At 36.9% G+C, this 25,106-nt stretch overlaps 1 protein-coding gene across 2 annotated transcripts in view; it reads left to right on the forward strand.

Moving 5' to 3' along the window:
- The window catches only part of luzp2 (leucine zipper protein 2), a 289,918-nt gene that overhangs the window by 197,033 nt on the left and 67,779 nt on the right, over nucleotides 1-25,106 (forward strand). For both annotated transcript variants that reach the window (XM_051939245.1, XM_051939242.1), the window contains exon 6: nucleotides 21,622-21,684. In XM_051939245.1, coding sequence (XP_051795205.1) covers nucleotides 21,622-21,684 — 63 coding nt within the window. The remainder of the gene's footprint in view (nucleotides 1-21,621; nucleotides 21,685-25,106) is intronic.

A 25,106-nucleotide genomic window follows, 5' to 3' on the forward strand; every position in this document is an offset into this window, starting at 1 on the left:
AAATCTGCATTTCCTCGCAACGCTTGCCAAAGTGCTGTAATATGCAAAAAGACAAATTGCCGCTACCGCCTGCGAAACAGCATATACAGCGGATTTTTTTTGCTTTATTTACAGGTAATACTTCTCACTTCCAGAATCCCCCCATCATCTATTATTCTCATAGCCTGAGATTGTCCAATTAGTTTGGAACCATAAAGCATTTTCTGGCTGCGTTAGGAATAACAGCAACGAGCCTCTAATCTATTTTCGCTCCACGTACACGGAGGTTGCTCCATTTATTACGGAAAGAAAATACTAATAAAAAACCGCGGCTGTTGATGTACAGAAAAGCACCGGGATGCAGGTTTTCATTTCCACTATATGACAATCAGAACAGGAGAAAAGATCCTTTTTCTGTCTCTGTCTCTGGCAGCAGCCGTGAACGTAAACAGCCCAAAATATCCCAAAAACCCACAGACACAGATTTCTGAGATGAAAGTCGGCGTTGCTCCATTTCTCTACAGCTGTGTGATATATGTTACCCAAAATAAAGGAGGCTGCATCCCACCTAATCACAGCAGGGTGAAACCTCTCCAGATTTTAGGCGAGAGTCTGCACAGAACTACTTTTAAAATTCAGCTTTTCCAGGTGTCTGGTTCACAGGTAAGTGGAGTTCCATATTAAGAGCATTTAAATGGTTAAATATCTTTTTAAAGAAACTAAAAAGTCCCTGCTGCAATGACTGATACATGGAACACAGACATCTGAAGCCCCTTTCTGTGGTAAATATGGTCTAGTTTAACCCTCCGAACACCAAGCAGCATTTTCTATTTTGTTTCTTCACACATTTTCACTCACTGTGGACTCATCCTTCACTGCACTGTAGATTTCTGGAAGCAGAAAGAACTCAAAAATGTCTATTGTGCAGTAAGACACGAATACATTCCTTTAAATCTTTTATTTTTATTCATTTTATTTAGTATATGAACATCTGAAACCTCATGTGTGACTCAATAGACGATACATGTTGTTGCAGTTTATATTTTAAGTTTGTTTTTAGACGTTTCTCCTGTCAGCTCTGTGCTAACACTGCTGCAGTTCTTCCCAGTTCTGCTGAAAATGGTGCAAATGTTTGTTAGGTGACTGTTGGTCACCGCTGAATTGCACAAAGTTTATTAGATACCTCATGGAGCGCCGAATTTTTCATTTTTCACAGGATCTGGTTCAGGCCAATTGTTCATTTTTGGCAAAAATAAGTTTAATTTAATGCACCTCTACAGAAACAGAACAACCATGGCTAAAAATAGCTATGAATATAATAAATGCTATAAATCATGAAAAGGGAAAATAAAAGTAAAGTTGAATTTCTTGGATTATTTATTTTACAAAAAAATGGAACGGTGGAGTGTCCTTTTGTGGTACCAAGACAGAAAAAAACTCCACATACTAAAAGCATTGTGCTACTTACATTTTAAACTTTGAATTTGGATTTTTTTCCCCCCAGCTGTGGGTCACTGTTGACTTGTGCAGAATTTTTTGTTTTTCGCAGGATTTGCTTAGAACTAATGGTTATAATTTGTTTAAAAAATTACTCCGATATGAAGTCCTGCACCTCTATGGAAACAATCAACCACGGATGGAAGTAGCTTGATATAAATAAAATAGATGCTACAAATCATGATAAAAACAACAAAAATAGAGTTAAAGTTGTTATTCTTATTAATAATTACTCATTTTAGAAAATGAAAACCTGGAGTGTCCCCAGGTGCTGCCAATACTGGAAAAAGAAGGTGGCTATTTACTACTTGTTTGTTTGTTTGTTTTTTGTACTTGTTTGCATATTTACCTCCTGTTTGCATGTAAACACTGCCTGCGGTTCAACTGAAAACTCTCAGATTTTTGCTCACATGACTGTTAATCACAGCTGAGTCACTCATGGCTTCCTGGTTGCATCGAGGAATGCAGAATTTTTTGTTTTTAACAGAATCTTGTTATTGTAAACAGATTATTTCTGATGAATTTTTACCTGTAGGATGCACTAATGCTGATTAAAAATCACAATCTTAGGTTTAATTTGGGTAAGTCACAGATTAGTTTCTAAAATGTTCAAAATCCCGCTATTTTCTCCACTCTTCAGTATTTGCTGATACCTATCTCCAGATGTGCCTTTTTCGCCCTGCGGGGCCGTGGATTGGACCGTTTTGCCGCCTTTTCAGCCTGATTTAAATCACATATGGCGGTGCGTTTTAGGCGTGATCAGAAAAGCTCTCTGCAGTGAATCACAGCAGACATCGACTGGAAAGCAGAGCAACAATCAGCCTCGAACGTTTCCCCGTCGTTGAGGAGACACTTCAGTCGGAGCGCAGAGTGAAAAATCATACTTCCTCGTTTGCAGCGTGTGGGACGTCTGAGCAGCTCAGCCACCTGCTGACCACTCCTACATTTATGCATCAGAGTCCAACTTTCTTCCACCGGTGGGGTTAAATTTGTGTCACTCTCCACATTGTTTTGCTCTTGATGTTGAATTTCTGCTCGGTGTCGAACCCGAATGGTGGAGGGAGGTAAAGACTAGCCGTATGTGTTGGACAGATTCAGATTCTACTGATGTTAGAGCCTCAAAAGCTGGTGAAATGTCAACAAAAGACTGTATTTTAGTAGAAACATGGATCCATGTATTTCTAAACACTTAGAGGAACTTTATGGAGACACTATACCAGCCTGGTTTGGAACTTTTGCACTTCTAGACTAATTTTGAGTCATTTTGGATCCTTCTAAGTTAATTGAGGACTAATTTTAGACATTATTGAGTAATTTTTGGGAGAATTTCAAATCATTCAGGACAATTACGAAACATTTTGGGACCTGAAACTGAAACCTTGTCTTCCCATATTTGCTATAAATCCGATTCTACTGATGTTAGAGCCTCAAAAGTTGGTGAAATGTCAACAAAAGACTGTATTTTTAGTAGAAACATAACTCCATCTATATATAAACACTTAGAGAAACTTTTAATTTTAATTGAGGACTAATTTTAGACATTTTTGAGTAATTTTTGGGAGAATTTCAAATCATTCAGGACAGTTACGAAACATTTTGGGACCTGAAACTGAAACCTTGTCTTCCCATATTTGCTATAAATCAGATTCCACTGATGTTAGAGCCTCAAAGTTGGTGAAATGTCAACAAAAGACTGCATTTAGTAGAAATATGGATCCATCTATCCTGGTTTAGAAATCTGGCGCAATTTTCCATGTTCAAGGTCTTTGAAATTTGTTCAGAATGTCTCAGATTTTGTTCAGAATTACACCAAATTTGCCAAAAATGGCACAAACTGTCCAAAATTACATCAGATTTGTCCAAAACAATTCATAAATTGTCAAGAAAAATCTCCAAAACTAAAAGGTTGTTCATTTAGACTCAAATCACCATTTTGGCATGTCTATATATATATATATATATATATATATATATATATATATATATATATATATCATGGTAAAGACTGCGATTTGGTAGAGTTGGAGTTTCTACCAGTAGAGATTGCGATTGTAATCTCTACCAGTAGAGATTTGTCAGGGCTAAGGTTAGACTTTTAAGGTTAGGGGCAGGGGTTAGGGCAGGGGTTAGATTTAAAGTTCCATCTCTACTGGTAGAGATTACAATCGCAAACTCTACTGGTAGAGACTCCAATTCTACCAAGTCGCAGTCTCTACCCTGACACATGTATATATATATATATATATATATATATATATATATATATATATATGTGTGTGTCTTGCCAAACTTTCCACACATCAGATTTAAAAAATGAAATGTCCACGTTAGTGAAATGTCGTCATTAAAGTTTCTGCTGCTTTTTAGTTGCATCTCATGAGTTTCTGCGGGAGGTTTATAGTCTGGACAACACGTGGTTGTTTTTGCATCTCTAAAAACAAATTAGGGTTTCAACCAACCAAAATTTTGCACTTTTTTTCCATTTTCATGTGTCAATAATTATTCATTATTGCCATTCCTGACAGATTTCAAGTCACTTTGGACAATCTTTGCCTTATTTTGGGCAAACTTGTAATAATTTTGGATAAGTTTGATCATTTTACATAAAATTTGGACACATTTCAAGCAAAAATACAAAAACATTGGATCCTTGTTCTATCAAATTTGTCACACATCAGATTCTGCTAATAGTAGATCCTCAAAAGTTGGTGAAATGTCGACTAAAGACTGTATTTTAGCACACACATGTACAAGTACAGGTTATGAAATGCAGTTTGGCATCTAATGCGAAATGCAAGATTTCCAAAATGTACAGAGATATAACGGTGAATGAGACTTGATATATTATAACCATGAAATACAGACAGTTTGTCAGAAACATCGTCTGTATTTGAGTAAAAATATGGATCCATCAATATAAATATACACTTACAGGAACTTTACACCACCTTTGTTGTTATTTTGGACACTTTAGAGTCATTCTGGACAGATTTAAAGTCACTTTGAACAGTCTTTATCTTATTTTCAACATAACTGTGACACCTTTGGACAAGTTTCAAGTAATTTTGGACAAGTTTGAGTTATTTTGCATAAATAAACAGTAATTCTGGACAGATTTCAAGTAAAAAATAGCAAAAAATTGGAAACATGTCTTGGAAAAATGTTCACACACCAAATTCTCCTGATGTTAGAGCCTCTAAAGTTGATGAAATGTTGACCAAACATTGTATTTTAGTCATAGGCGTCAGTTTAGGGGGGGACGGTGGGGACGTGTCCCCCCCACTTTTTGTCAGGGGTCATTTTGTCTCCAACACATTCAAATTCTTCACATGTAAGCCGTTGTAAACCCAGTTATTTTCAGCAGTATAGAAAATTCCGACGCTCCTGAACGCACCATCCGCACTCGGCCGAGAGTTGCACAGACACGCAGCACACCTTCGTGAGGTTAAAACAAAAAACAAAAAAACCACGCAGATGCTAAATTTGCGCCCGTGCCAAATGGAAGCTCCGACCAGAGGCGTTCAGGGGCAAAATTTCGGCCTGGAAGAATTAGTACTATAGCGGCCCACAGACCCCTCTACCCACCTGTACCGATAGCTTAACAGCTTGATCCTCCGCCTTTGGTGTGGTGGTTGTGAGTTCGAGCCCAGCTTGTGGCATTTTGCCGCCGTTCTTCGACATTTTCTCAAAGTGCTGTGGTCTCCGTCCCCCCCACTTTTAAAAACAAACTGACGCCCTTGATTTTAGTAGAAATATGAATCCGTCCATGAACTTTATGTGGACATGATACCACCTTTAGAAACTTTTTCCTGTTTTTTCATGTGCCAATAACCATTCATCATTGTCATTCTGGACAGGTTTCAAGTCACTTTGGATTGTTTTTATCTTAGTTTGGACAAAATCAAAGCCTCAAAAGTTGGTGAAATGTCGACTAAAGTCTTCTAGAGACATGGATCCATCCATATAGATAGACTTAGAGGAACTTTGTGGGGACACAGAAATGTTGGAGGCTTGTTGGATGGAGGTAAAGCTGGGACACACGTGTTGATGTCGCGCTGTCACTGAGCAGCTTTGCTTTATTCCACATAGCCTGCCATGGATATTGATTTCCAGACCAGTGACCGGTTCTCTGTGGCGTTCAGCTGTGACACTATAAAGTGGACGGTCTGGTTTTTGTTTTTTTATCCTTTCAGAAACACATCCAAGCGCTTCGAGACTGACGAAGGCTGCGGCGGCCAGATATTTCTTTGAGATGTTCAGAAAATCACATTTTATTATTATTTTTTTCCCCCTTCTTTTCTTTTCTTCGCCTTATTGTTGCTCGCGGCTGTTTTAGCAAACACTGTGGCTTCGCGGGACGTTCAATTTAAAAATGTCTTGACACCATCAGACGGTGTCAAGACATCAGAGGACGGTCTGAGAGCAGAAACAACGAGGCTCGCTTCAGAGAGAGAGAACCCTGGAAGGCGTTCTGAGGATCCCTGCGTCGTTACTCTGACGGGAAGTTTTACCGCAGAAGAAGTCGAGCAGTCGGGATGGTGATGATGTTTGATTTTTAATCCTGTCAGAAATGCGCCGTGACTGAGGAAAGATTAACGCGATCGCACTAATCCAATACAAATACATATGTTATTAAGATTACATTAAGATTACTTCTGCGTCTCTGTAGAGGAGACTGACAGCTGGAAAAGGAGGGTTTTACCAGCTGTTTGTGTGATGTTTTAACAGTTGGATTATGTGTTTGTGTGCAGCAGAACATGAACTAATGTGCAGAAAATGTGACTTTACAACCTAAATGTTAATGAAAGGAGGTGGAATCAGACTGAAACTCTTTGTGTGAAAGTAAAATCAGAGCTCAGAGTGACCTTCTGCAGCTGCTAGACGATTATCAGAGTGATTTTCTTGGACTTTCTTGGATTCATGTCGACATCCCTGTGAGATGCGGCTGATCGAACATCAGCTATGTTCCTTTTCTTCTTCTAATCCTGCTCAAATCTACCTTCTTTTCAATAAAGTGAAGATTCCTCTGAAATCTTGGTGCCTCTTCTTATTAGTTAAATAGTGATACTTCCTTTTGTGCGGTGAAAACACTGCCTGCAGTTCAGCCGAGAACTCTCAGAATTTTTGTCACATGGCTGTTAATCACAGCTGAAGTGCTGTTGGTTTCCTGGTTGTGTTAAGACACACAGAATTTTTTATTTTTCCCAGGATTTGGTTCTAACTAACGGCTTATTTTTGATTTTTTTTTTTTTTAAATTTACTCCAACATGAAGTCCTGCACTTTTATGGAAGCAGAACAACCATGAAGAAGGAGCAAACCAATGAACCAATGTGCAGAAAATGTGACTTTACCGCCTAAATGTGAATGAAAGGAGGTGAAATCAGCTCAGAGTGACTCTCTGCAGCTACTAAACGATTATCAGAGTGTTTTTCTTGGACTTTCTGGAGGATTCATGTCGACATCCCTGTGAGATGCGGCTGATAAAACATTACTTCTGCTGCTTTTCTGCCGAGGTGCATCTAATCCTGCTCAAATCTACCTCCTCTGCACTGTGTTAAAGTAAAGATCTCGCTGTAAATTGCCTGAAAAACTCCCCAGAAGACGGTCATTTAATAAAACCACCGGTGAGAGTTTCCATTTCCTCCTCCTCCCTCTTTCTTCTTGTGACTTTATGACTTTTTTCTTTAAAGCTCTTTGGAAAGCGGTAACAGCTTTGCTAGCGTGTTGAACATCGGGGGGTTCGTTTACTGCTCAGCATGGAGATCTCTCACTTTGCTTTTCACTCGAACACTTTTGCTTTTCCAATGTAGAGTCTAATAAAAGGTGCAGGAGGTCCTCAGGTAGACGCTTAATCGATTGATGGTTTAGAAAATGTGCAGAGATAAACAGGGTGAATGAGACTTCACATATTATAACCATGAAATGGTTTCTTATAAACATAATTCACTGAATATTAAGATGCTTTTCACATATCTGCAGTTTGTAGTGTAGAGTTGGAGGTGCAGTGTTCATGCTATCATGCTGAAGTTGGTGAAATGCCGACTAAAGTCTGTATTTTAGTAGAAATATGGATCCATCTCTATATATACACTTGTGTAGGAACTTTATGAAGACAAAACACCACCTTTGTTGGAAGTCTCTGTATTTTTTTTTCCATTTTTGTGTGCCAACAAAGATTCATTGTTATAATTTTGAACAGATTTCAAGTCCCTTTGGACAGTCTTCATCTTATTTTGGGCTATGTTTGAACTAGTTTTGTCATTTTACATAAAGTCTGAACATGTTTCAAGTAAAAATAGAAAAAAAAAACTCAATCCTTGTTCTGTCAAATTTGCCGCACATCAGATGTTAGAGCCTCAGATGTTGGTGAGATGTCAACCAAAGACTGTATTTTAGTAGAAACATGGACCCATCTGTATATACATATAGACTTACAGGAACTTTATGAAGGCAAAATACCACCATTTTTGGAAAGTTCTGTACTTTTTTCCAATTTTGTGTACCAATAAATACTCATTATTGTCACTGTGGACAGATTTCAAGTCACTTTGGACAGTTTTCATCTTATTTTGAACAAACTTGTAATCATTTTGGACAAGTTTCAAGTTATTCTTGACAAGTTTGAGTCTTTACATAAATATGGATTCATTTTGGAGAGTTTTCAAGTAGAAATTGCAAAATACTGGAACCTTGTCAGACTTTCCACACATTAGATTGTACTGATGCTAGAGCCTCAAAATTTGGTGAAATGTCGACCAAAGACTATATTTTTTGTAGAAAAATGGATCCATCCATGTATATATATACTTACAGGAACTTTCTGGGGACACAATACAACCTTTGTTGGAAAATTTTGCACTTTTTTCCATTTTCATGTGCCAGTAATTATTCATTATTGTCATTCTGAACAGATTTTAAGACACTTTGGACAGTCGTTATCATATGTTGGACACAATTGGAATAATTTTGGACACATTCTGTCATTTTTTTTTTTATTAAATTTGGACGTCTTTCAAGTAAAAATAGCAAAAAAAAACTGTATCTTTGTTCAGTCAAATTTGTCAAATATAAATTTAAAAGTTTGACAGTTTGGAATTTTTTCCCTTCTACCCTCAAAAATCACGTCTCATTGAGGAAACTGTTTTAAATGTTCAGTACCTCCAGAAATTTAGCTCCCACACCTGTGAAATTCTCAAATTTAAACCCAAAATCTTTTGCAAAACTTACTTTAGGTCCCAAATAACAAATAAATAAATGATGAATAAAATCTGACCCATTAAGTATTGGGTTGGCCATTTGATTAAACTGTTACCAATAAAAATTACCAATAAAATTAAAAATGAATGCTTAAAAACAGTTTTTATTGAGTTTAACATATTTCTGTATCAACACAAAACGCTGGCTTATGATAAACTTGGTATATCTAATTTTTAGGACATTTATAGGAACAGATTTCTTTCATTTGATCTCTGCCTTAAACAACGAAAAATCTTCAGAGAATGTTCAAATTAACATTTAGTTACCACAGTGTTCAATTAGCTCCACTGAGAGAAAAGAAATAATGCTTTTTGTCTTGTATTTGTAGCACAGTGAGAAGATACAGCGTGGTTTAATGTCTGTGGTGGAGCTTCATGTGGAAAGTAAAGCGACAGGGCGGGCTAATTGAGACGGGGTTTTCTGCTAACAGTGTTAGCGGGAGATGTGACAACGTTTTCTGTAGCTCTGCTCATTATGTAAATGATCCGGCGTCTCATTCACAACTAAACGGTTTGTTTATGAGTTACATTAAACACCTGCGAGGAGAAGATAAAGAAATCCTCATCAATGGAATCAATAGAAGCGTGTGAAGCTGTCTGTTCACTGTTTAGTACCATAATCAGTTTGAAATGTTAGATATTTCTAATTACGCCTGAGCTGCTTGTTGTAGAGACACTGCTTAAATGAACAATATGTAGGTTAAAAAGGACTTTAAAGGCCTATAAATAGATATTTGAGTTGCTATTTCATCATTGAAATGCTCTTAACATGCAGTCAAACTTGCTTATAACCCAGACACCGCAGAAAAATGTAATATTTTAACTAAATTTATTCAGATTTTAACAGCTTTAAGTTACCAATATGGAGGTTATTAAGGACTTGAGATGCCAAAAACCAGCTCTACCAAAGATTGCATTTTAGTAGAAATATGGATCCCTCCATACATGTATACTTGGAGGAACTTTCTGGGGACACTATACCACCTTCTTGGAAAAGTCTGTACTTTTTTTTTCCATTTTCATGTGCCAATAATTACTTATTATTGTTATTTTGGACTCTTTAGAGTCATTCTGGACAGGTTTCAAGTCACTTTGGACAGTCTTTATCTTAATTTGGACCAAACTGTGCTAATTTGGGGCGATTTTGGTCATTTTGCATACATTTTTTTCCCTTTTGGACAGGTTTCAACTAATAATGGCAAACAAACACTTGTCAAACACATCAGATTCTACTCATGTTAGCCTCAAGAGTTGGTGAAATGTCCACCATTTAGTAGAAATATGCATCCATCCATATATATACACTTACATTAACTTTATGGAGACACAATGCCATCTTTGTTTGGAAATGTCATACTTTTTTTTTTCATTTTCAAGGTCCAATAATAGAAAATGCATCCGCTGCTTGATTCATTTCATTCGTCTGTATCTGTTATTATCTGTCTTTTCACCATTTTCTGACAATTTTGAAACCAACAACTAGTTGATCAATCCAGAAAATAATCAACAGATTAATCGAAAGTGAAAAGGAATGGTTAGTTGAATCTGTAATTTGGGATAGCAGATGTGAAAACAGTCAGGTGTTGTCATGTGATCACAGTTCTGGGCTTTAAATCTCCTAAAGAAGCTCATGAGATGCGACTAAAATGCACCAGAAACAACAACCTGAGATTCTTGAAGGTCTCCTGCTCAGTTTATGTGCTCAGTATCCTTAAACTTATCATTTTAATTCTAGCATCATCAGATTTCTCTGCACTGAGTCTGTGTCCTCACCAGCTTTCCTGGCTGTGGGAGTTTCTGGAGATATTGAACCCTTAAAATGACTTCACAGGTTTTTTGAGGGTGAAAAAAACAACAAAACAAGAGAATAAAGAGATCAAAGCTGCACTAAAAGCAAGAAATAATGGCTCCCTGGTGGATTTATTATTCATTTATTTGCAGAAAGGAAGTTCTAAGAAGCCATTTCAGGGCCTTTGATGGTCTTAATGTCCAGTTTGTAGTAGTTAATGCGTGACTTTTGGCTGTGAATTAAACTACATTTTTGGGTTTAGGCACCAAAACTTCTTGGCAAGATTTGGGTATACTTCATTGGAGATGCTAAACACAATAAACAAAATGCATACAATAGGTTTTGTGCTGTTTTTGAAGATGGATCACGTTTTGTTCCACCTCAAACCTTCCCTCCAGAGACTGGATCTCATTGTTTTGGGCCCATATCTAGGTTTGATTTATTCATTTTGAAGTAAAATCAATTTCATCCAGGCATTCTTCAGATTTTCCATTTGTGGCACTTTAGTTAATCCCTCAGATAATTCACTCTCACTAACTTCCGTCTGATTTATCAGCTCGTCTGAGGCCGTTTTCTCGATTGGGCTTGAGCAAACAGCAGGAATGACAATGAATCAGACGAGCGGAGGATATTAGCGTTCAGGTGGGCGGGTTAGCGCGGCTCTATTACCGCGCTGATGGTAATTCAGGGCTACTTCACATGGAATATTTCAGCTCCTCTCTTCGCCTCCCCCAATTTCCCTGAGAGGATCAATAGAGTTCATCTTATCTCGTCTCTTCGAATCGCCCGAAGCCTTGTCAAGCGTCGACTCAACAGCTATTTGATAAAAAATGCAGAGAGGCAATATCTGGAAGGAAACACTGAGCTCGCGGTCGGGTCAAATGAGGATGTGGACAATATTTCTATCAAGGCAAAAAAAAAAAAAAATCCTACAAAAAAGTGCCGAGAAAAGTTTGGAGAGATCTTGCTCACACTAAAACTCTGGCAGCCTCGTGGGGACAAAGCATCCGTCAGATCGCAGACAGGTGTTGGGGAAAACACAAGCAGAAGACTCCCCTGTTTCCAGTGCACAGGTTACACTGCTGCATGCATATGATTGTGTGTCAAAACAATGGACCAGCGACAAGAAAGCAAGCCTTTCACTAGAGCATAATCCCCCCCTTCTACCTCGAGAGTCCTCAAGAAACTGCCAAGACGAGTTCGAGTCAAGCTGCCAAATGCCTTGTAAGACGTCTGGGGGTATGTCATATTTAATAGCTTATCCACAGCGAACATTTGCTTTGCTAATGCCAGTCATTTATATTAGATGTGTTCGACAGCTACGCCAGGCCCCGCCTCGCTTTTCCTCCATTCTGTTGGACCGGCGCTGACAGCATCTGTAATCGGTTGCGTTATGTGTGAAATGCATGTCAGAATCTGTCAAACCGGCGGAACCCCAGCTCGTGTTTTTATTTTATTGTATACATATATGTGTATGTTTTGGCTTCTAAACGAGATCCGGGGGAAAAAACACTTGAATGAGAGAAAAAAAAAGCATAAATTTAACGTTAAGGGTGGAAAACATGGAGAAATGAGGCCCTTAAGGATGATGAAATGTGAAAACCTGTCACGGTTCAGGCTTGAACGCTTGACCTCGACAGATCCGGTGGTTCTGTTGTTCTTTAGGGGGCCTTTTGTTGGGTCCAGTTGTCTCCTTAGCAGGAAGGGTCGCTGCAGATCAATAAGAGTTGTTCTGGGTGATCAGCTTTATCCCATGATGGAACGGTTCTGTTCTGATGGGAGGAGGTTTCTTCCTGGACCACGACGACTCCATCCAAAGAGTTTTAACGGGTCACTGGGTGGTTTGAGCAGCAGGAAAGGGATGGAAGTTGGATGTTCTGGCCTTCAGAGTCAACAGATCTTAACCTAATCAGACACAAAGGAGAGATTTTGGACCAAAGTGTCTTCAAACATCGGGATCGGTTGATGAAGGCATTTTTTTTTTTACAATGATCACGGTATGTGCATGAATCTTTGAAGCCCAGTAGAATAAAATCTAAGTTCTTTGTTGTCTTTGCACAGTTTACGAAATGTTTTCCCCTCAAAGTACAGTAAGAAATGTGCAAATACTGTACATAAAATATAAAAAATAGTTTAAAAAAGTACTGTGTACAAGTATAACGTCTGAAATCTGTGATGAGATCAGCCTTTTTTAATCCCGGAGTTCGAAAAGAGGATGGTGCAAACATCAGTAAAATGTAAAAATAAACCAAAAATAAACAAAAGTATTGATTCTTCCATGTGTAAATAGTTAGATATTGCGTAGAAAAATATCCTCTGGATGTGGAAAACACCAATATTGCACGCATTTTATCCATAGAAATACAGTTTTTTAAATTTATGCTACACAATTCTTCCGTAAGCACAAAAAATACTGATACTGTTTTGGTCAGGATACTCTATTTGGTCTATTAGGATCCCGATAAAAACAGTGGAGTAACTGATAAAACATGTACAATTATGTAATGGCCCAAAGTAGCGCAAAAAAAATCCCAATATCAAAGATCGTGATCGGGACCCAACATTTACCCTCTAACACCACATTTACCCCTTAATACTACATTTACCCTCTAATGCCACATTTACCCTCTAACACTACATTTACCCCTTAATACTACATTTACCCTCTAATGCCACATTTACAGTCCAACACTACATTTACCCTCTAACACTACATTTACCCTCTAACGCTACATTTGCCCTCTAACGCTACATTTACACTTTAATGCTACATTTACCCTCTAACGCTACATTTACCCTCTAATGCTACATTTACCCTCTAATGCTACATTTACCCTCTAACGCTACATTTACCCTCTAATGCTACATTTACCCTCTAATGCTACATTTACCCTCTAACGCTACATTTACCCTCTAATGCTACATTTACCCTCTAATGCTACATTTACCCTCTAATGCTACATTTACCCTCTAACGCTACATTTACCCTCTAACGCTACATTTACCCTCTAATGCTACATTTACCCTCTAATGCTACATTTACCCTCTAACGCTACATTTACCCTCTAATGCTACATTTACCCTCTAATGCTACATTTACCCCATAACATTACACTTCAGCCTACAGTTTTACAACAAGGTTCCTGAACACCTACGGAACATTTAGGAACAGTATGGGTGCAAAAATGGTCTTTATTTCCGTAGAAAAATACATATCTCCTTAAGCTTCAGTGTACCGCCGGCGGTACACCTACTAATTTGCATAGGAATTTCAAGAATGTCCGACGGCTGCAAACCTGATTATACAAACACTATACGCCGATGGAAAGCTTAGATTCTCATGAATCCGCCGGTATAAACCACTTTCAGATGCGATTTCCACAGCGGGTGAGAAAAACACATTTGTCCGACAAAAACAAATATTCATCCATCCGTTCTCTATACACGGCTTCAAAGCACACAGCGCGACTCACATTTCCGGGTTTATTATTACACACAAAAAAAAAGATTCCACAAAAAACGGCCATAATCCAACCTTTTACATCAGATGACACAAGCCAGTAAACTATTTTATCCAAAACATGTCCTGAAGTCGGTATAAAATCCACGAATCGGTCGTTTTCAAGGAAATGCACCTCGCGATGCCCGTCCAATATTCCCCGTATTTTTCGTAATTTTTTCTATTTAAAAATAGAATATTAGCGATTTTTTGTACTGAAAACGGCTGGAATTGACTGAAGCTTAAAGGGATATATTAGGTTCATTTCAATAACTTTAACACAGTTGTAGTGGGTATTATCGAGGAAAGTAGTATCCGATTCAGACTCTGTGTCGCCACATGCTAAGAATGACTGAAGAATGTCCAAGAATGGTCTTTAATATCTCCAGTAGAGTTCCAGAGACTCTGAGGATTAATGCCAAGATACTGATTCTACATTTTAAAGAGGCATATCACTACTTGTGGCTTTTTTTGGGGGGGGTTGTTTGGTTTTTACCGCTACTAGAAACTGTGGTTTGGTTCCATTTGTGGCCTTTAATTGACAGGAGAAATGAAATCATATTTTCATAATCTGCGTGCTCTTGAAGCGGCGTTGCAACAGAAACATGGTGTCATTTTTGCTTCTTTTTTTGATGTTTTAATGAATCGTATTGACCTTTTAAGCTGAAATAGAACACGGCAACATCTCCTCGTCTGTACCACTCGTAAGCGATGTCAGGCCTCGGAGAGTGCGACTCGACTCGTTGGAAATGAAAATGTCAACACTAAACGCAGTACACTCTTGATATATCTTCTTTTTTTTTAAACTTTGCAGGGCTGTGTGGGAGGGTTCCATATATAAATGTGGTGGTTTATTATGCATTCTGAATTCACCCTCACTGGGAAGAACTTGACTGAGATTAAATTAAAGAATGTGTCTCCAGAAGAGTGGCTTTCTGACACTTCACACTGAGGCTAAAAGGCAGCACTGATGGATGTTGAGCAGTGTGAAACTTGACCTTAAATAGACAGTAAATATCAAAATTCAGGGACTGTCAGCATGTCAGCAGTTTATAATGTGTGAAAATAACTTCTGCGGGTGGACTCGGAGAGAGTTTTTTCGATGCTGGAGTCAGCAGTTGCTTCTATTGATGTATATGACTGTATATTTGAGTTGTTTTTTTTTTACTTTTATCTAATTTAGTACTGCTACTCCAACTTCACAGCCTGGTGCACAAAGAGAACATAACAGGATTGTGTCTCTAAGATGTTAAAATAACCAAAATAAATCAGTTATCCTTCATTCCTTCAAGGAAGAATAACCCAGAGAGAGATGTTGGAATACTTCTTTCTGTGCTTCTGCATTTTTGTACATGAAGATTTTCTACACCTTTTGAAGCTTGTGGAGCCCCACTACATCCTACCTTCTAACACTACACTTACCCTTTAACACTACATTTGCCCTCTACAACTACATTAATCCTTTAATACTACGTTTGTCCTTTAATACTACATTTACCCTCTGACTCTAATTTACCCTCTAATACTATATTTACCCTTTAACACTACATTTACCCTCTACTACTACATTTTCCTTCGAATACTACGTTTATTTCTAACACTACATTTACCCCCTACCACTACATTTACCCTCTAATACTACATTTGCCCTCCAACACTACATTTATCTCTGAAACTACATTTACCTTCTAGCGCTACATTTACCCCCTAACGCTACATTTACTCTATAATACTGCATGTATTTCTTACACTACATTTACCCTCTAATGCTACATCTAGGATGCAGAAATGCATTTTTTTCGTGAACTACAGAGTTTTCACATACATTAGATGGATTGTAGTGACTTTTAAGTACTTCAAATCTGTGTTATTTCATTAAACAGCGTCGGAATGGGACATGTTTAATGACCTAGTACATAATATTAAGAAACAGCGTGGAGGCAGAAATGCAGTTGTTTTTTCTGAATACGCTGCAAAGCTAGCCCGTTAGCATATACACAGGATTGATTTTAATACCTTTAAAGTACTGGAAGTGTGTATTATCTGGAGGGAATATCATCTGCATACAGTTAGTTGCATTTTTCTCGTGAAAACATGAGCAACGTGTCACCCAAATGCAGAAAGAATGACAAGAAGCTGCTTCAGTTTGAGGTTTGTGGAGTGGCAGTGCTGCAGGGATAACATGTTGGGACACATGCAGCTCACTGTAGCTCGTTTTGCATAATGCAGCCTGACGCGTAAGCTCCAAAGCATCTGATTTGCACTCGGAGAGCGTGCCGAGGCTTTCGCCACGTCACATTTTATGACGGCTGCCAGTTGTACGTGTCCTCGGCTGGTGGTCCCTCCGCTGGGCCGGGAGGAGACGCCGCCGTGTGGGAGTGATGCTCGACCGGCTTCAGCCTCACAAAACAACGGCCATGAGTATGAGCTACGCTGTACAGGTGTGGAGTGGAAGGAAACGACACAGCGGACCAAACAAAAAACCAAGAAAAGCTGACAGTTTGAGTTTTTGGCGTCCTTACAGGAAGAAAACACTGATCTGTGGTTTCACTGTGAATTATCCGTCAGCACTGGACTATTTTATTGTAATTATTAAGTGTCACATATTGCAGATTTGATTTTCAGTCAAGCAATTATATGGAACTCCATAACGTGTAAAACATGTAAAATAACATTATTTTGGTAATTTTACTAGATATTGTCTGTAATTTAAGAAAATAAAAATAATAATAAAATAAGAAAAATTGTAAAATAATCCTTAATATACATAATTAGTCTTTCAAATAAAAATAAAATAGTAGCAAATATCTGAATTTTTTTTTCTTTTTTCAGTTGCTTTTTAGTCAAACACTGTAAAAAATTATATATATATATATATATATATATATATATATATATATATATAACAAAAATATGTATTTTTGCTGATTCAAATAGGAAAAATATATCATTTTTAGTGAAATGATAAAAAGAATATGTGTGTGATGTAGACATGTACAGTTTTATATTACTATGGTTATTTTACTAGATATTGTCTGTATTTAAGAAAATAATGCGGATTTAACTATATTGTTTAACTACATTAATCCTCTAATATTGCATTGTTTTTGTAGTCAAACACTGTAAAAAAATATATATATTCTTTGTAAAATTACAGGTTTGTGATGTAGACATGTACCATTTAGGCTGTTTTTAAAAAGTGAACATGTTAAATAATATATAATGGTAATTTTACTAGATATTGTCTGCAATTTAATAAAATAGAGGAAATTTGTAAAATAATCCTTAATATGCATGTTTATTCTTTGAAATGACAGCAGATATCTGAAAAAATGTATATTGCTGATTTAAATATAATAAAAAGGGTAATTTATCGTCAGATACTGTAAAAAAAAAAAAAAAGAAAAGAAAATATGCTATTTGTAAAATTACAGATTTGTGATGCAGACATGTGCAGTTTAGGCCTTAAAAAAATAAAATATCAACATATAAATTAATGATAATCCAGTCATTTTACTAGATATTGTCTGTAATTTAACAAAAATGGAAAAAAAAATTACATATCCTTAATAGATATAAGTTTTTCAAATGGCAGCAAATATCAGAAAATTTTGTGGATTTTTTTTCTGGTTTCAGTGCAGTTAAATAAATGAGTGTTTGTGGACCTGAACCTGAACCTCAGCACCAGAACTTTCTGCTTTCCAGCTCATAATTCTGCAGAAGCTCAGAAAGCACACACTGATCTGTGCTTTACTGTGAATGATCCTCCAGCAGCGCCTGTTTTTGTTGAAATTATGAAGTGTCACGTTTGATTTCCAGTCGTGTAATTCGACGACGGTATCAGACTGTTCCTGACTCCTCACCTCCACCACCGGCAGCTCGGACCCAAACCCGCTCAGATAGAACTGTTTGTGTACATGTGGGGATAAAACACAAACCGGAGCCAGAGGAGCAGCCGACTGAGGCAGATGCTGACAGATGTTTAATTCACATCGGATCATTTCCAATCAGAACGTCTCCTGCTTTGCGTGTCGCTCTAATTAAGAACGTTCTAAGCTGTGTTCTGACTGACTCCCTTATGGATCTTCCCTCCCACGCTGCAGAACGTTCTCATGCAGTTTTCTGCTCCGTTCTTCGCTCCGTTGGGAGATTTTTGAAAGTCCAGCGACGCCCCGGTGTTGGCCGAGCTCAGGACCACCCCGCTGCTTCCAAGCCTGTCCTGACTAATCCGTTCTCACGCAGAACCGGCGAGGAGAAGGAGTTTGTGTTGCTGAGCTGCTGAGCGTTCGGTCACCCAGTTTAGTTTTCCTGAATTAAAGCTGCTGGATGAATATTCATGACTCTACTCGAGCTGTGCTGGATGGGTCTGAAGAATAGACCCTCTACTGCAGGTAATTGGCTCATTGATGAACTCATTAGGAATTTTAAATGCAGAGTGAAGCAAAGAGGACGATAATAAATGTGCGTTCAGCCGTTATGATGAAGATTAGTTTCTGCAGATGAAACAGCAGCAGAGTCACATCCTGGTTTGCTTTAGTCTTCAGGATCATTCTGTGTTTCTTCAACATATTCTAAGGAAGCTTTAAATACCAGCTGATGGCAGCAAAACTTAAACCATGAAAAGAAAAAATGGTGAAAATCTGGCAGGAGGATGTCTGAATAAAGTGTGGAATTCTGCAACATTCAAAAACTGTTAAACATTAAAAACTGAACAGAAAATACATGTATGATAATTGTGTTTTTAATTGTTTATTTAAATACAGCTAAGTTGGAATTTCCCTGTCTCCCATTTTAAAAGAACAAATTACATTTTGTAAAGAAAAATGTAAATATTTGATCTGGGCAATTTTTTCTGTTTTTCATTATTTTTTATTTTCTTTGCAAATTCTACTATTTACAGTTTTTATTTATTAAAACATGTATTTTTATTTCAAATAATGGACACAAACAAAATGTTTTTGCTGATTTCACTGCAGCAAAAAATAACTTTTTAGTCAAACATAGTAAAAAAAAAAATTAAAATAAAAACACAGAATTTGTGAAATTGCAGATTTGTGATGTAGAAACATTCAGTTTATCCACCAAAAAATTAAGGTCAACATGAGCATGAATGTTATTCCAGTCCTTTTTCTAGGTACTGGCTGTAATTTAAAAACAAATGAGAACATTTTATTTAAAAAAATCTTTAATATACATAATTGTTCTTTCAAATGTCTGAAAAAACAATAATATGTTTGTTGTTTTTAGTACAGTAAAACGGGGTGTTTTTTTTAGTCAAACATCATAAAAAATTAAAAATGCTATTTGTAAAAATACAGATTTATGCTGTAGACATATAAAGTTCAGTCAACGTGGAAATTAATTTTATTTTTATTTTAATAGATGTCTGCAATCTAACAAATCAGGGGAAATTTGTGTATCTGAAAAACAATAAAAAAAATTGCTGAACAGAAAAAAATATTTGTAAAATAAAATAAAAAATAATGTAAGGCAATAAAAAATGCTATTCCAGGAATTTTACTGGATGTCTGTAGCTTAACAAAATAGGTCCAATTTGTAAAACAACAGATTGAGAGTGATGTAAATAGATTTTTTGTTTCTAAAATATGCATATTTATTGTTTTCAAATAACAGCAAATATCTAAAAAAAAAGAAAAGAAAAATATGTTGATTTCAATGTGGTTATTTTTTAAATTTATTTCAAATCAAAACACTAAAAAAGGACAAATTGTTATTTTTAAAAATGGATTTTTTTTAATGTGGCCTGTCGTCTGTTTGGTTTGTTTTATTTTTGATTTTTAATTTCATTTTAATTTTAGATTTTTATCATTATTTTATTACTAGTCATTATCTGTAAATTGGTTAAAAAAAAAAGAAAAAGAAGTAATTTTTCTTTTAACAAACATATTTTTTAACAGTACATCCCTGTAAACGCGTGTTTATTTTCGTTTCACCTTCAGCAGCAGAAAGTCACTAAAACGAGGCTGAGCTTCACTGTAAACCAGTAACAGCAGAGATCTGCAGACGTGATGTGATTCCAGAGATGTTGTTTTTTCCTCTTTTCCTGAAACAACGGTTTGTTCTGCATCGAGACGTTTCCACCTGAACGGAGTTAAAAGAGTTTCAAGTAAATCTGGAATAAATAGCAGTCAGGAGAGCGAGGAGGAGAACTGAGCCTGAAACTGGGAATGTTCTTTTTTAATTGGTAACGATCTGTTGGGAGGGTTGGTCTGAAGCCAAGCCGAGCTAAAGTACCCGAGATGACCCAATCAGAGAGCAGATCAGCCATGACTCGAGCTCCAATGAGGTGATTTAAAACCACCGACTGACTCACAAATGTTAGTTCAGAGCAGGAATGGTAATGTACAGAACATTATCTACAGCAGGCATGAAGGTTTTAACGTGTTTCTGTGAGACGTCTTCACTGAAAATAATCTGAAATTCACGTTTTACTGGTTAAAAGTGCAGCAGAGCTCAGCCTTGTAGCTCGTTCTGCTAACGTTCTGCTAACGTTCTGCTGACATTCTGCTAACGTTCTGCTAACGTTCTGCTAACGTTCTGCTAACATTCTGCTAACGTTTTGCTCATTTGTGTGAAGGTGAGCTGGAAAAATAAAAAATAAATTTACAAAAACTTCAACTATAGTTCGAATAAAGAGTGAATAAATGAGTATTTTTAAGAATAGTATTTTTGATGTGGGCGTTATAGTTTTATTTATTATTTCTTAGAATTAAGATGTTAATCAGTCATCTGTGTTACTATTTATTACAAGATAGTAGCAAAAATATTCCAAAATTATTTAAAATGGACAACAATGAACATTTTTGTTAATTTTTTAACTGTTTAAAAACATTCATACCATTTGTTAAAAACTGGTATTTTCCCTGATTTGTTAAATTACAGATAAATCTAGTAAAACTACTGAAAAAAATAATTAATTTCATGTTGACTGAATCATGTTCATGTCAAAAATCTGCTTTTTCACAAATAGTCATTTGTTTATGATGTTTGACAATAAGTTTATTTCATTTTACTGTATTTAAATCAGCTAAAAACGTCATTACTTTGCAGGTATTTGCCTTTTTTTGTGTTTTTGCAGTGCAGCACTGTTTTGTTGTTGTTGTTGTTGTTGTTTTTCCGGCATCTTTGCTACCAGATTTTGTTTAAGAAATAAGACATTTAGAAAGAAAGATAATTTGGAGGATTTATTACTTCAGATTTTTGACAGAATGTTGGAATTCAGAAATTCAGAAGCTAAACTTTACGATGAGATTAAAGCATTTTCCATCCTCTAGTGATCCAGAAATGATCACTAACGCTTTGTTAAACACTCTGTCACCTTCCAAGGTTAAAAAAATCCCATTCATGCCTCAGATTTGATTTAAACCTGCAGTGAGGCTCTGAACCAGGACGTCTGCCCACCCAGACTCCAGCATCCCTCTGCTCGCTGCCAGTCAAAGGATTTTAAGTGATCACGTTTCAGGTTCAGTGGGGTTCTGGCCCGGAGCCTCGTTTTCTGACCTTTAGGAAGCCTCAGATCCTCAGTGAGTTAAAGGGAACTCACACTGCATTATTCCTTCTTTTCTTTCCTCTTTTGCAGAACAAGAGTTTGAAAAACAAGCTTCTCTCTGGGAACAAACTCTGTGACGCCTACGCTGAAGAGGTAAGGACCTCCACTGATTTAATCCTCAGCTCCAGACGCTAATATCTTAAGCTTAATCCATAACACACTGCAGACAGATTGTTTATATTTTTTGTGTGCAAACAGGGTGAGATGATGTCATAGAAATGTAACACAACCTGCAAATGACTGAATTATTGATGCATTTATTGTGTGTAATCTCAGCTGTGTGTCTTTTCCAGGTGTCCTTTTAAACTTTTAGTCATAGATTTAACTCAGTTTAGACAGAAATATCTCAATATGTGTCATCTTTTACTGACACTAAGCAGTAATAGTGGAGGTACTTGTTTAATAGTGTGTATTCAGGTCCTTTTTAGACATGCTGGGGGAAAAAGAATGTTTTTAACTGTAGTTTTTCTGAACAAATTTCTGTCCTTTTCTTTAAATTTCTTATTTTTTTACACTGTTAGCTAATAAAATCAGAGAGAAAAAATGGATTAATTCACGTGTCAAATTTTAAAAAACAGGCAATTTTTTTTAACACATTACAATTAGTTCTTCTGCAAATTTTAACCAGAAAACTTGGTTTTACTGTGTTTAAATCAGAAAAAAAATCACTAATCTGAGATCTTGGCTGTCATTTGCAGATTACATGTTAAATATATAGTTGTGCATTTGCTAAATTTAAAAAAAAGGAAAAAAGTAATGGATTTAGTTGTTTTTTTTCAGCAATTTACTGTTTTGTTTATTTTATTTTTAACATATTTTCCCTGTTTTACAGAGTCAGCAATTTGCTATTTTGCAGGTTTAACCATAAATCTGTTTTTACTGTATTAAAATCATCAAGAAATACAAAAATTATATATATATATATATATAGTCTGTTTTTTTTTTACTTTTGTATTTTTTGCTGATTTTAATGCAGTAAAGAGGATTTATGGTTAAACCTGCAAAAAAGATAAAAAATAATATCTAATTTACATAAATATACATATATATTACATATCTAATATACTATAATTACCTGTAATTTTTTTAACAATTGGCTTTTTTTAAGTCACAGTTTGCCTGTATTTTTTAAAATAACAGATAACTAGTAAAATCACAGAGAAAAGGTATTTTTTTTACATGTTGAATGGGTTATATTTATGTTAAAAATGCTTTTACAAAGATCTAACATCTGTTGTTGTTTTTTTTACAGTGATTAACCACAAAAATCCACAGTTTCAACTGTATTTAAATCAGCAAATTTCTAATTATTTTTCAGATAATGAAGTGAGATTTTAATGCATTTATTATAGCCACAGGACTTTTATTATTTTTATTTATTTGCTGTCATTTATCTCTGTACCTGGGGCTGTAATTGAGAAACTTTTGTGCATGGTGGCCAGCTCCATCCTCCACTCTAACCTGCTTGGGTTTTGTCTGTCGGCTGAGTTTTGGAGCTTTTTCTGCTGTTGGGTCCAATCTGAGGACCTGGAGGTTGGAGCTTCCAGTTCATTTCTTGGCTGTCCGTTCTGCTGTCACTTTGCCTCTTTTTTCCTGCTGCTTTCCGGTTGTTCCGGTCAGCGGCGTCTTCTTCGTTCTCGTCCTCGCCGAGGCCCAGAGCTGGGCTTTGAACTGCCACACTGCTGACCGAGGCTCCCGCTGTAATTTAGTCACACTAATGACGAGTCAGGGCAGTTGTGGAATGGAGGCTGAATCCCAGCTACACTGCTGTGGAATAACTTCAGATTCTTTAGCTGAGGGTGGGGATGCAGATAGATGTCAGCCTTGGAGAGGAGTCTTTAGGAAGACCTCGGGGCAGCTGAGGTTTGTTGGAGAAATGCTGCTGATGTTATTATGAAGGAACTTAGAATGGAGGAACATTTGTGCTCGCTCAGGTGAAGGTGTCAGTATAGAAAGTGGAATAATTCAGCATCTCAAATTGACCCTCAAACAGTCACCGCCCTTGAATTACTAACCCGGATTACTTTCCCACACAAACAATTAATAATTTAACCGATTAATAAAACATAACCCGATGAAGGACATGAATGTCAGAAGATGTTTTGTATATTTAGCTGGAGCCTTTTACTATTTAATGAGATGGAAGACTGCAGTTTGTTTGCGTTTAATGTTGTATCAGCCTGGATAATGTTTTCAAACCCTGTGGCATGTGTCAAGAAGGGAGTTTAGCTAGCAATGGGCACCATGACAAAGACTTCTGTGATGCTTAATGCCCTCCAACCAGAGCTCATGTGTATAAGACAAAGCACCTTTACAGCCAGTGTCAAGAAGAAACTATTACAGTTGTTTAGCTAACAACGGGCGCCATGACAAAGACTCATGTGGTGATTAATGCTCTCCAGCTCCCTACTTCAAGATGAGGCAAGATCTTGTTTGCTCGAGTCTAGATAGCTTTCCCACAACTGAATGACCTATTTAACTAGAGGATATTGTCCTCTGTACTGTATTGATTTTACTGATTAATCAACCAATAATTGATAATGCTGCCGATTATCGGTTAAGACAGTTGTTTAAACCTGGCAGCTTTAGAAAGATGCCTCCTCCAAAGTGAATTCTACCAACCTTTTCCCTCACACAGTATCAGCATAAAACTGAGGAGGCAAATTATGAATGTATTTCTTTACCGATAGTCAGCAGTCCTATTAATCAGTAATCGAAAACATGAATTACATGCAGTGGATTTTGTTCCCTGTACTGATTCATATACGGCTAAAGCTGTTTTAGTCCATTGACCCAACACTTTAAGTGCAAAAGCAGCTTAGTAGTAGATGCCACTGGAATATAAGACCCCTGCCAGAATGGATCTCATCTTGTCAGGAAGTTGGGAACGGAAGGTCATTAATCACCACATGAGTCTTTGTCATGGTGCCCACTGCTAGCTAAATCCCTATAATGAGTTCCTCTTGAAATATGCCTCTGGGATTTGGTAAACGTTGTCCAAGTTGATTCCAGCTTGTCTTGCACAGATAAGCTCTGGTAAGAGGTCATGAACCTCAACACGAGTCTTTGTCACGGGGCCCGTTGCTAGCCTAACCAAGCAATGCTCTCTGCATGCCAACATGAACTACATTTACCCTCTAACACCACATTTACCCTCTGATACTACATTTGCCTTTACTTTACATTTATTTTTAAGTACTTGAAATGTTGGTTACTTCCAAAAATAGTGCCGTATTGTGACTGGATTCAGGATATTGGGGTTTTGGAGGTGGAGTCAACACCTTTGGGTTCTCGTTGTCATGTTCTTCTAATCATTGCTGATAGTTTTTGCTGTTTGGTGGGGTGCATTGTTCTGATGGGGTGTTGGTCTAAAGCAGTGTTTAGGTGGGTTGTGTTTTCCAAAGTAACATCCAAATAAATGCCAGAACTCAAGATTTCTCCACAGTTTATTGCATTGTAATGAGGTGACAGTGCTGTCTGTTGACTAATCAATGTAATCTAGACTACATTAGTTG

The sequence above is a fragment of the Acanthochromis polyacanthus genome, chromosome 2, assembly GCF_021347895.1.
Source record: "Acanthochromis polyacanthus isolate Apoly-LR-REF ecotype Palm Island chromosome 2, KAUST_Apoly_ChrSc, whole genome shotgun sequence".
Lineage (NCBI taxonomy): Eukaryota > Metazoa > Chordata > Actinopteri > Pomacentridae > Acanthochromis > Acanthochromis polyacanthus.